Here is a 13,373-nt window from a genome sequence, read left to right as displayed (position 1 = left end):
GACCTTGAGAGTCTATCACAAGGAAGCCTTTAGTTATCTCTGAGATTTGGTAGAATGAACCCCATCATCGGAGTTTGTCTCTAATGGTTGGAGATAGATAGAGGGAAAGAGAGACAGACAGAGAGAGAAAGTGAGAGAAAGGTAGAGGTAGGTCGATAGACATAGATGGATGTATGGATCTGAGTATGGATATGGCAAGGGTGAAAGGAAGGAGCGAGTATGCAGGGGTAGCAGAGATTTAGAAAATCGGTGACAAGGTCAGAGAACCAGAGAAAAGCCTTGGGATAATGCTGAATGGAGGAAGAAGCAGAGGTGATCTTAACAGAGGTGATTTTTGTCTTAGGCATGTACCACAGACCACCCGAACAGAAATAGGAACTAGATGAGGAGTTCAGGAAAGAAATCACAAGCCTAGCAATGAGGTATGATACAACTGTCATGTGAGCCTTCAATTATCTGAACCTTTCATGGAAATTTTTCTCTTCTAAAGCAGAGCAGCTGATTATTTCTTGCCTTACCTTCATCAAAATTTCACCTTCCAAAAGTTGGATGAACCAACTAAGGGAAATGCTATTCTATTGTTTTAAAAATATTGCTATCTTTTCATTTTCTATATCAACTTTATGCTTTTAATATTTACCTCTCTCTTCACTTTAATTCTTTATTATGAGCCATCTCTTATAACGAAAAATAAAAAGGGGAATAAATGAGAAAAAAATGCAAGTCCAACCTACCCTTCTCATTGTAGATCATAAGAGTGCTGAACTCCCCTTAATGAGTTTAAGGATCTGAAGGAACTAGGACATGTAATTGCTGAACCAATATCAGTGATACTTGGAAGACAGTGGAGAAGAGGAGGTGCCACAGGACTATAAAAGGGCAGATTTCATGATTTAAAACAAAACAAAACAAAACAAAAACACCTTACCTTTTGCCTTAGAATCAATACTATGTATTGGTTCCAAGGCAGAAGAGTGGTAAGACACTGGGGGTTAAGTGACTTGCCCAGGGTCACACAGCTAGGAAGTGTCTGAGACCAGATTTGATCCCAGGACCTCCTGTCTCTGGGCCTGGCTCTCAATTCACTGAGCTACCCAACTGCCCACAGATTTCATGATTTTCAAAGATGAAAGTGAATGGATTCTGCAGATTCTAGGCCAATGAAATTAGCTTCAATTTCTGGCAAACGAAATATAGTCCTCTTTTTTTAACCTTTTATCTTGCACCTTAGAATCAATACTAAATATTGGTTCCAAGGTAGAAGAGCAGTAAGGGCCAGGCAATGGGGGTTGTGACCCTAACTTGCCCAGGGTCACAAAGCTAGAAAGTGGCTTGAGGTCAGAATTGAACCCAGGACCTCCTTTCTGTAGGCCTGGCTCTCAATCCACTAAGCCAGCCAGCTGCCTCTGGAATACATTCTTAAAGAATGGCTAGTGAATGTCTAGGAACGGGAAATAGAATGATGCCAACATAAAGCTGGCATTCTTCAAAGATGTGTAATGGCACACTGAAGTTATTTCTTTCTTTGAAAGTATACTCAACTCTTAGATCAGGGAAATGCTGTGTTTTTATTTTAACTTGTATTTTTGTTAAACATTTGCCAAATTTTGTCATTCCATTTTTGTGGAAAAGACAGAGCACAGAGAGCTGGATGATGGTACAAGTACTTGGATTGAAATCATTGTTGAATGGACAGAACCATAGAGTCTTCACCAATGGTTCAGTATCATCTTGAGTGGGGAATTCCAGTGCAATGCCCAAGGAGTTTGTGCCTGGCCTTGCCCTGTTATTTTTTTTAATTAGTTTTTATTGATAATCTTTTTTACATGATTATGGTTTTCCCTTCCCAGGGTGACATCCCATATGACAATAGTATTTTTTTAGTTTAATTTTTAATTTTTTCCTTTGGTTACGTGAGTCTTATTGTCTCCCTCCCATCTTCTCTCCCTAGTCCTGGAACTAACAAGCAATTCCACTGGGTTATTCATGTATTTTCATTCAAAACTCATTTCCATATTATTCATTTTTATAATATTCTTTTAAAACCAAAGCCCCAAATCATATACCCATATAAACAAGTGATAACTCATATGTTGTCTTCTGTGTTTCTACTCCCACAGTTCTTTCTCTGGATGTGGATAGCATTCTTTCTCATAAGTCCCTCAGAATTGTCCTGGGTCATTGCATTGCTATTAGTAGCAAAGTCAATCACAGTTGCTCATCCCACAATGTTTCAGTTACATTTTTTTACAATGTAAAAAATTTTTACATTGTTTACAATGTTCCCCTGGTTCTGCTCATTTCACTCTGTATCAATTCATGGAGATCTTTCCCATTCTTTTAGAAATCAAACAGTTCATCATTCCTGATAGCACAGTAGTATTCCATCACCAGCATATACCACAGTTTGTTTAGCCATTCCCCAATCAAGGGACATCTCCTCATTTTCCAATTTTTTTGCCACCTCAAAAAGCTCAGCTATAAATATTTATGTATAAATAGATCCTCTCCCTTTTTTAAAAAATCTCTTTGGGGTAAAACCCTAATGGCAATATTGGTAGATCAAAGGACATGCGGTCTTTTAAAGCCCTTTGAGCATAATTCCAAATTGCCTTCCAGAATGATTTGATCAATTCACACCAGCAATGCATTAGTGTCCCAATTTTGCCACATCCCTTCCATCATTTATTATTTTTCTTTACTGTCATATTGGCCAATCTGCCAGGTATAAGGTGGTACCTCAGAATTGTTTTGATTTGTATTTCTCTAATCAGGAGGGATTTAGAATATTTTTCATATTGATGGTTTTGATTTTTATATTGAAAACTACCTATTTATATCCTTGACCAAATAGTATTTTTAAGATTCAAAATAAAGAAAGGAAAGAAAATGAGAACAACTGATCAATTTATTGAAAAAGTCTGAAAATATATGTGTATGTATGTGTGTGTGTGTGTATATATATATATATAATGTGTAATACTTGTAGTTCTCCCACCTTTAAAGAAGGGGTGAATTGGGGGTGTCTTCTCATATCTCATCTTCAAGTCATGCTTGATCTTTATAATTTTGCTGCATTCACTTTGATTTTTATGTATATGGTTATTCTTTTAATTTACATTATGGTAGTCATTGTTTATATTTTCTTTATTCTGCTTTCTTCACTCTGTATCAATTCATCTAGATCGTCCCATGCTTCTCTATATTATCAAATTCATCATTTCTTACAGCTCTATAATATTCCATTATATTCACATGCCACACTTTATTTAGCCATTTCCCACTTAATGAGCATCTACTTGATTTATGATTTTTTGCTGTCACTACAAGCATTGCTTTAAGTAGTTTGCTCTACATAGGGACTCCTTTCTTATGAATGGCTTCCTTGTCTTATAAGCCCAGTAATGGAATTTCTGGTATAAATGGCATGGACATTTTAGTCACTTTATTGGCATAATTCCAAATTGATTTCCAAAATGGTTGCACCACTTTACAGCTCCACCAACAGTGTAGTAAATAAATGTCCCCATTATCCCACCACCCTTCCAACAATGACTATTGTCATTTTTGTCATCTTTGCCAGTTTGGAATGAAGTGAAGCCTCAGGGTTATTTTGATTTGCAATTCTCTTATTAATGATTCAGAGCATTCTTTCAGGTGGTTTTGAATACTTCATAATTCTTCCTTTGAAAACTATTTGTCCCTGTCATTTGACCACTTATCTTTATGGAAATGGCTGTTAGCTTTGTACTCTCTTAACATTGGGATTGATGACATGGTGGCATGCTTAACAGATTTGCAAATGACACCAAGCTGCAAAGGACAGCAAGGTACCTTGGATGATATGGCCAGGATCTAAATAGATCTTGATGGGCTAGAAGATGGAGCCAAATTTAATATGATGGAATTCAGTGGGGAACAATGTAATGACTTATGTGTGGGCTGAAAAAATGGATTTACTAAGTACCATATGGGGGAGGCATGGCTAAGCAGTAGTTAGTCTGAAAAAAATCTGGAAGTTTTAAGGGACTGAAAATTCAATATAAGTCAACAGTGTGATCTGGTAGCAAGAAAAAAACTCATACAACCTGGGATTGTATTCAGAGAGGTAAGTACCAGGAATAAGGTGAAATGGTCCATCTCAGCCCGTGAGGCTACTGAAGTGTTGCATTTTTAAAAGGATGTTGCAGATGTTCTGGAGAAAATACAGAGTGGGGTTGGGTCAAGGAAAGTCACAGCATGGAAACAGCAGTTAAAGGGGGTGAGGATAGGGGTGGGATGGCTGTTTTCATGTTCTCTAAAGACCAACATAGGAGAAAGATGGTCCCAGAAGACAAGTCTGGAAACAGTGATTGGAAGTTGCAAAGGGGGCACATTAGGTACATTTTTATTTGGTAGAAGGAAGAACTTCTTACCCCAAGTGGAAAAGCTGGATGAGGGCACACACACACGTATGTATTAGAGATAGAAACTGGAATGGAACTTGTGATTTCACTACTACAAATACTTAGCTCCCTGGTGAGAAAACTCCTTCTACCATTGCAGTTAGCCTCTTCCCTTTAATTTATAGCCTCTGAAAGGTGCTTAGAGCCCTGAGAAGTTAAGTGATTGGGGTCTGCTGGGTGGTTCAGCAGACTGGGAGCCAGGCCCAGAGATGGTAGTTCTTGGTTCAAATCTGGCCTCAGATATTTCTTAGCTCTGTGACCCTGAGCAAATCACTTAACCCCCATTGCCTAGCCCTTATAGCTCTTCTGCCTTGGAACCTAGACATTGATTCTAAGACAAAAGGCAAGGGTTAAAATATTTTTTTTTTTAAAAGAGAAATTAAGTGATTTACTGAGGGTCACAGCCAGTATGTATCAAGTGAAGGACTTAAACCTAGGTTTTCCAGGTTTCAAGATTGGTTCTTCTTTATTATTATTATTTTTAAGCCCTTGCTTTCTGCCTTGGAACCAACTGATGTGGGTTATACCTGTATTTTCATGTAATACATATTTCCATATTGCTCATATCATGATAGAAATCATATATCACTTATACAATAGAAATCTCATGAAGGAAGTGCGGTGGAAGATGGCATACTTTGATCTGCACTCCAGCTCCAACAATTCCTTCTTTGACTGTGGTTAGTATTTTCATCGTTAGTCTGTTGTGGTTGTCTTGGAGACTTGCTTTGCTGATAATGATTTAGTCCTTCCCAGCGAATCATCGCATAGTATTTCTGTTACCGTATCCATTGTTCTCCTGGTTCTGCTCACTTCCCCTTGCATCAGCTCACAGAATCTTTCCATATTTTTCTAGATTCATCCCAAGGCTGGTTCTTAATCCAGGAAGCCACACTGCCTCCCTTGTATTCCCTTGGCTCTTTGAGCTCTGAAATTCTGCAATTCTAGAGAGCTTACCAGGACTTAGACCATCCCAAGCCTCTTTCTCTTTTATGCTCCTCCCTTCCCCTTCCCTTGTCTCTTTACCATTGGTTGGGCCTTCTCTTTCCCCTTCTATTGTCTCTTTTCCTTCCTCTTTCTTCTTCTTTCTCTTCATAATATGATATTGAAGTAGTTTTTTAAGTGAGTTTGTTGAATAAAATGGTATGTTCCTTTTTAATAAGAGAATCTTGGAACAGTAGCCTCCCAAAAATTGGAATAAAACCTCAATAATATTTTCATTTCCATGTATACCTCAGTAGATTTTTTTTCCTTGCTATAGGTCAGTAACTCTCACCCTCTTCCCACTCCCTGCATAGGGATTTAGGACATAATCAAAAGCCAAAATTCTGAGTGATTCATTGGTAAGGCAGGAAGGAAAATGATGGTTCTTCTAATAATAGCTTTAGGTGATGAACTAATCATGCATTTTCTTCCAGACTCCAAATGTGTTTATTTTCAAGCCTCTTAACCATAGTGATGATAACTGGAAGGGAACAGCAGTGACATTCTTTTTTTTAAGTGAAGATATGAAGGTAGCCTTCTAGAGTCAGCTAGGATTTTTGACATCTATCTGCCTCAACTCTCTCTCTCTCTCTCTCTCTCTCTCTCTCTCTCTCTCTCTCTCTCTCTCTCTCTCTCTCTCTCTCTCTCTCTCTCTCTTTCTCTCTTTCTCTCTCTCTCTCTCAGCCCTCCTCTTCTTCCCCTCTTTCCCTCTCTCTCCATGTACATATATACATATATACATATATACACATATATATGTGTATATATATATATATGTTATATATATATATATATACACACAGACATAAACAAATAGGTCTCTATGCTTATTAAAGCTTAAGGCTTTGGGGACAACACAAACACAAACACATTTTAAACTACTCTTCTGCTGCACCCAGTTGGTTCCCTCCTTTCTAATTCTAATCCTACCAAACCAAATAAATGTGTCTTACTTATCTGCAACTGAACTAGTCTAACCCTTCAAAACTCAAGCAAATGGAGCAGCTCATTCAAATGTTTAAAGACGTGCTTCTTACTTAGTTTTTCCTTCCTCCTGATATTCTTTTTGGTGCTCGGCATGTGGGCACCTGCTCCATCGTAGTTATCTCTTGCTCTGTAAGCTCCTCAAGGATGGGGCTCTGTCTTTCTAGACTGTATTTCCCCTCCTATGACACAAAAAGAGAAGTATCTGTGGTCTTCATAGCCTTTTAGTTCATAATCTATATTCAGGAAACGGAAGGGTGGAGAAGGGATGAGAAAAAGCATTTTATGAAGTGCTTTTCCCTGTGTGTCCCCCTGCTGAGTACTGAGGATAAAAGCACAGCAGCAGCACAGATATTCCCTGCTCTCAAGGAGCTTCCATCCTAATGGAGGAGAGGACCCTGCAGGAGAGTGACAGCCTGAGAGGGGCACTTTGGCCCACCAGTTTCCTGGGAGGCTGAGTGACTCCGCAGAGGACTGACTCTCTTCAGGGAACAATGTAGAGGCGATTTGAACGTGATTCCAGAACAGAACTGGGTGGGAAGGTGCACCCTCAGTGTCTAGGCTGTCCAGAAGATGACTGGGGATTGGGTGTGATTTGAGATGTGTCTGCACTCAGCCTGAAGAGTGGGCTATCTGGGGAGTCATTGGCCAAGCCCGGGGGCCATCAGAGCCGAAGTTCTGAAATGCCTGGCTTCTTCAAACCTCAAGGCCCTGGTTCTGGGGATGCCAAGGACCTTAGGAGGAGCTCGGTGAGTGGAGAGACAGAGCGTTCTTGGTTCATAGAAGCAGACAGCTCCATAGACCTCTACTTGCAGGAGTTTCTACCTAAAGAGAATTTGCCCAGGAAGTGGGGAGTGGGCTCCATGCAGGTGGAAGGACAGTGTAAAACAAGAACAGGATGAGCCAGGGCCAGCCACGTGGCTGTGGGCTCTGAACTAAGAAGGATGCACAGAGGGAGGACGCCCGGGGGCCAGACAGACAGGAGGGGACCCATGGGGGCTGGTGTGCCAATGGTGGCTCTAGCTTAACCCAGGACCGCCCAGAGGTCTGTGGCTTTGCACATGTCTGTTGAAGGTCATATTCTCAAATAATTAAATCTTGATCCTTTGCTGCAGCCCTTCCTAAATCCTGTTACCCTGAGTAGGGTGGAGATTGGAATAATTAAATTTTGATCTATGCTGCAGCCCTTTCCATTGTTCAGCAAAAGGTTTCTGTCCTAAAGTAATCTTAAGAAGGGAGGAGGAGGAACCTTCCTTGCCAATGGGGTTCACATTCCAATAGAGTTCCCACTATCAGTATGAAATTCCTTACAAGCATGAAACCTTCCTATGGTGAAATTTCCAACATTCACAAGTCTAAGAAATTTTAAGGTTTACACTGGAGACAGACGGACATTTGGGGCAGACGTGTAGGCAAATGGGCAGAACAGAGCAAAGGTTTCTTCTCAGCACCAGAAGTCTCAAGCCGAACACCCTCTCAGGTGGTGGTGGAGGTCTCTCTGCACATTCACTCTTCTGCTTTCACTTGGAGAGTTTTTTTTTAAATCCCTTACCTTCTGTCTTAGAATACTGAGTCTTGGTTCCAAGGTGGAAGAGTAATAAGGACTGGGCAATGTGGCTTAAGTGACTTATCCAGGGTCACACAGGACATATCTGAGGCCAGCTTTGAAAGTGGGGCCCCATTTTTTGGACTTGGCTCTCAATCCATTGAGCTACGTAGCTGACCCCAAGGTTTTTTTTAAGTTGTTTGTTTTGGTGGGGTAGAAGGGGTGGGGTGGGAACCTTAGATTCCCTGGGGGTGGGGTGGGGAGAGGAGAGGAGAGAGAGAGAGAGAGAGAGAGAGAGAGAGAGAGAGAGAGAGAGAGAGAGAGAGAGAGAGAGAGAGAGAGAGAGAGAGAGAGAGAATGCATAGTACTGTACAGTAAAGTTAACATTTTCTGTTCCTTTTGGAATGTGGATTTCTTTCAGAATTCTATATATGAAATTGAGTTTGTGTAATACAAATGTATGTAAAGTGAGAACTGTCTATAGGCCTTCAGCCCCTTTAAGGACTTTCTAACCATTTTGAGAAGCTAAACTATAACTTTAAACAAACTAGCAGATAACTTATTGTTTAAAATCCCATTTTGACATCCTTGTATTTTTTTTGGACTTTTTCCCTTTTCCCTTTAACCTTTGAGACATTTGTCATTCCCCCTCACCCTTTAACTTGCATATTCTCTATCTGATATGCCCTTTTTCCTTTCTGTAGTGGAAGAGATTCACCGACTCCCAGGCATCCACCTGGAACCTCTGCCTAAGGCAGTGGTCCAGGCTTTTGCTGGCTACCTTGCAAAGACATCTTCTCACTCAGAGGAAATCCCAGAGGCTGACCTCTCCGCAGTGGATCCAAAACTCGTGTCTAGTTTGATGCCCTTTCAGAGAATTGGAGTCAAGTAGGTGCCTCTGTCTTAGGACATGCAGATTTCTAACATTCTATCAGTCTGTAAGGCAAGTGCTGTATCCAGTCACCTCCTCCTATGATAAGGGCTTATCTCCTCCTGTCAGCTTCTTTTGGAAACACTTGGTTATTGATTATTGTGCTTATCTGTGGTCTTAGTGTGAGCCCATAACCTAGAGATAATGCTCAAGTCTCATTTTAGCCATTAATTTTAACCTCCGTTACAGGACCTTTCCCCCTGCTTGAAGGATTTAACAAACATTAAGGGCCTGGGCTGTAGATTAAAAAAAAAATCAAGGTAGTTTCTGCTATGAAGGAGATCACTTTTTAATAGAAGATACAACACATATAGGAGGGTTCAGATGCAGGGCAACTGGAAAGGCCCAGTGATTCTTAGAGTAGAGTGGCAAGACTGATGGGATTCCATATTTTATGTCCTAGCCATTCAGACACTGAGCCATGTGGCTGTGCCCAGGTCTGGGCTGGGGAGAGCTTTCTCATAGAACTTCAGAAGCCAACTCTGCTGAGGCCATTAGGATGGGGGACCTTCAAAAGCATTGCCGGAGCAGGTCAAGAGATGCTCCTCCGAGTAAGGGTTTCAGGGGCTAGTCAAGCCAGCAACATTTATGCTCCCCACATACTGTCTGCCAGGCACTGTGCTATATATTAGGGGTACAAAGAGAGGCAAAATCAGGCCCTCCTGTCAAGGGGCTCACCTCCAGCAGGGAGACACTATGCAAACCACTCTGCATATGCAAGGTACAGACAGTGTAAATGGAAGGTAAGCTCCGAGAGAAGTTTGGAAGTGGGTGAATGGCCTGGGAAGAGGTTTCTTGGGCTCAGGGCCCCCCGCTGCCTCCACCAGGGTCTGATGGGAAGTACTGGGAGATGGTGCTAGTGCTTTGTCCCTCCTGGAATATTGGCTTACAAAAAACAAAATTGGTTACTTTGAGTTGGATCATCCTTCCAACCTGTCTTCCAGTTAAGATGCTAATAATCTACAAAATGACCTAAAGGAAGGCAAGACTAGAACACAGGAGAGCTTGAGTAATCGGCCCCAGTATAAGAAAGTTGCCTTTGTTATACAGTATAGTTGGAAAGATATTTCTGGAGAGAGAACGGATTGAACTCTGAAGGCAGATTGAAGCATAATTTTACTTTTTCATTTTTGCAACATGGCTAATATGGAAATGTTTTACATGATCTCACATGTATAATGAGTATCATTGCTTGCTTTTTCGTTGCGCAGTAGAGACTGGAAAGAGGGATAGAATTTGGAATTCAAAATAAAAAACCAAATTTTTTAGGGGAAAAAAAAAGGTATTTCTGTGCAGTTCAGAGATGGGAAGACACCTGAATCTTTGACTATTTAGAAATAGGCTACCAGCTCCTAACAAGATTTAAATACTTTGAGCCCATATCCATTAAGGAAATGTATCTTAATTTGGATAAATAGCTGTCAGATTCTCTTCTGAATATGTACCTTAGACAAAACCCCTTTCCCATTATATCCCTTTGCTTCCAGCTGTGTCTGCCATTGTTCTTTTCATATCCTCTCTTCCTTCCCCCAGTTCCACCACTAGCCCCCCAAATAAAACCCCAACTACTTTGAAACAATTCTTCTCTCTCCTTGGCATTTCTATCTTTTATCTATTTAAGACCCCCTTTGGGCCTTGTTTTAACCAATTTCTTTCTGTGCGGTTCATTCCTTTAATCTTTCTTCCTATGGTTTTTTCATTAAGGCCGATAGAGATTACCCATCCCCTACTGTGCCAAGCTCTCTTCTTAGAATATCAGCTCTTCATCAGTTCCATTGGAGCTCTTCAAACCAGGGCTGTCTATTAACCTTGTCTCCATTTGCATTAAACCAATTTCCAAAGGTGCCTGGGGACACTGCACTGGGCTCCTGGGTTGGTGTGGCAAACTAGAATCCTCGTAACTCTCTTGAGCTTTTGTCCTCTATTTTAAAAGGCAGGTGCTGAAGTGACTAATTGTGGTCGTGGCCTTTCTTCCTCAGTTTCTGATTCTAATCCCAACTCAAGGGCAGAAATCAGGAGAGGAGTCCTCCCTCCCCACTTATCCCCTCAATGCTATTCATTTCCCCATGCTAGAAGTGCTCATGATCAATAGTTACTTAGGAGACCGTCATCCAATTTGTGGATTATCCTGGCTTCTTCTCTTCTTCCTCTCTCATAATGTCTCTACTCCCCACAAGTGCCTGCATCCTGGATTAGTCAGAGCAAAGGAAAGCAATTAGAACCCTGTCTCAGAAGGACTTCAGATCATGAAGCTCAACCCAGCACATATAGGACAGTGGAGAGATTATTGGTTCTAGTTAGAAGACCAAATCAGATTCACATTGTACTTTGGGCACTTACTACCTGGGGACCCTGGGCAAGTCACCATACCTACCTGGGTATTAGCCTCCTTATCTTGAAAGGGAAGGAGAGTGGACTAGATGGCATGAGCCAGTGTGAGAACTGTTATCCCATGATCCTTCATTTTTCATATGAAGAAACTGAGCCCCAAAGTGAAGAGTCTTCCCGGGTCCATGTAGCGATACCAGTCAGAGCCAGAACTAGAGCCCTGGCCTCTTAATACAGACATGATTGTGTAGCCCAAACTAGAGAATAGTGCTGATTGTCAATGGTTAAACTGAGGAAGCAGGAAGGAAATATGGTCGAAATGATGGAATTTGTAGGGTTAGTGAGGTGGCTAAGTGGATAGAGCACTAGACCTGGAATCAAAAGGACTAGGTTCAAATCTGGCCTCAGGGGGCAGCTGGGTATCTCAGTGGAGAGCCAGGCCTAAAGACAGGAGGTCCTAGGTTCAAATCTGGCCTCAGACACCTCCCAGCTGTGTGACCCTAGGTTAGTCACTTAACCCCCATTGCCTAGCCCTTACCACTCTTCTGCCTTGGAACCAATACACAGTATTGATTCTAAGATGGAAGGTAAGGGTTTAAAAATAAAAATAGGGCCTCAGACAGGTCCTAGCTGTGTGACCCTGGCAAGTTGTTTAACCCCAATTGCTTAGGCCTTACTCTTCTGCCTTGGAACCAATATTTAGTATCAATTCTAAGGCAGAAGGTAAGCATTTTTATAACAGAAAAGAAATGAAGGAATTTTTAAATAGATTTTACTTATCTGGACTTTCTGTGTCCTTTGTGATACTTTGTCTCACTTCCTTGTGCATAGTAAATGCTCGATTAATGTTTATTGAATTAAATTGAATTAAGCCTATCCTCTGAGATAATACCAAGCTAATGATTCCTTTTTGGATCTAGCCATTCAATTGGCCCCCATTCCTCCTATTTCTATTATTATCTAGTCCAAATCGCTCCATATTTCCTCCAAGAAAGGCTTTACTAAAATGTAGGTAAACTAGATGTAGAGCATTCCCCTGTTCTACTAGCTCAATAACCCTTTCACAAAAGGAAATAAGGTTAATCTGGCATGACTTGTACTCAGTGAAGTTATCCACATTGACTTTCAGTGATCAGTTTCTTTAAGTATTCATCAGTTACAGTTAGCAAGCTTTTGTAATGGTTTCGTGTCCCCCTGGGAACTTCTATTCTAGAGGGGGAAACAATGTGCTTATGTACATAGAAGTGTATTTAGAATATATGATACAGCTAGGTGACTTACTGCATAGAGAGCAGGGCTTGCAGTCAGGAAGACTCATCTTCCTGAGTTCAAATCTGACCCCAGACACTTCCTAGCCATGTGATCCTGTACAAGTCACTTAATCCTCATTGTCTAACCCTTACTGTTCTTCTGCCTTGAAATCAAGACTTAGTATTAGTATCCCTTCTAAGACAAAAAGTGGGGCTTAAAAAAAAATGTGGGTTCCAAATTCTCTCCATCCTTTCTTCCCCTCCCCAGTCCCTGAGCTGGTAGAGGTAAGCCATCTAACATGTCATTCAGGCCCTCTGGAAACTGTGACAAGGAAATCACTTAAAAGACTGATATATATTAATTTAAGGTCGCCAAGGAATTCAGCTATGTAATTCCTTAATGAAAACTCAAGTCAGCAGTTAACCTTTTATGGAGTTTAATTACAAACAGGAGGAAGAAAGGTATGAGAGAGAGAGAGAGAGAGAGAGAGAGAGAGAGAGAGAGAGAGAGAGAGAGAGAGAGAAGAGAGAGAGAGAGAGAGAGAAGAGAATAGGGCTTATATACCCCCTCTGTTTAGGCTGGGCCAAAAGGCCCAAGCCCTTAGATAGCTGAGGCAAAGAAAAGAGATCAGTCCCTATCACTCACGTGACCAAAATGGAGAAACAGTCTCAGGGGCCTCCACCTCCAGCCTCCTTCAGAGGCAGCTTCTCAGAGCACAACCTCTCAGAGCAAAACCTCTCCAACCTCCCAGTCCTCAGACCCCTCTATCTTTAAGGAAACCATCCAAGTTCCCTCCCCTCAGTTCTCACATCGACCAATCACTGTCCATGTCTTCCCTGTGCCAATGGTGGCTCTAGCTTAACCCAGGACCGCCCAGAGGTCTGTGGCTTTGCACATGTCTGTT

The 13,373-nt window shown here is 41.4% G+C and overlaps 1 protein-coding gene across 3 annotated transcripts in view; it reads left to right on the top strand.

Moving 5' to 3' along the window:
- The window catches only part of SMARCAL1 (SWI/SNF related, matrix associated, actin dependent regulator of chromatin, subfamily a like 1), a 75,256-nt gene that overhangs the window by 16,085 nt on the left and 45,798 nt on the right, over positions 1-13,373 (top strand). For all 3 annotated transcript variants that reach the window (XM_007501766.3, XM_007501768.3, XM_001367852.4), the window contains exon 6: positions 8,664-8,847. In XM_007501766.3, coding sequence (XP_007501828.2) covers positions 8,664-8,847 — 184 coding nt within the window. The remainder of the gene's footprint in view (positions 1-8,663; positions 8,848-13,373) is intronic.

Source organism: Monodelphis domestica, chromosome 8 (genome assembly GCF_027887165.1).
Source record: "Monodelphis domestica isolate mMonDom1 chromosome 8, mMonDom1.pri, whole genome shotgun sequence".
NCBI classification, from domain to species: domain Eukaryota; kingdom Metazoa; phylum Chordata; class Mammalia; order Didelphimorphia; family Didelphidae; genus Monodelphis; species Monodelphis domestica.
The sequence above is the reverse complement of the archived record's forward strand: the minus strand, read 5'-3'. Positions and strand labels throughout refer to the sequence as shown.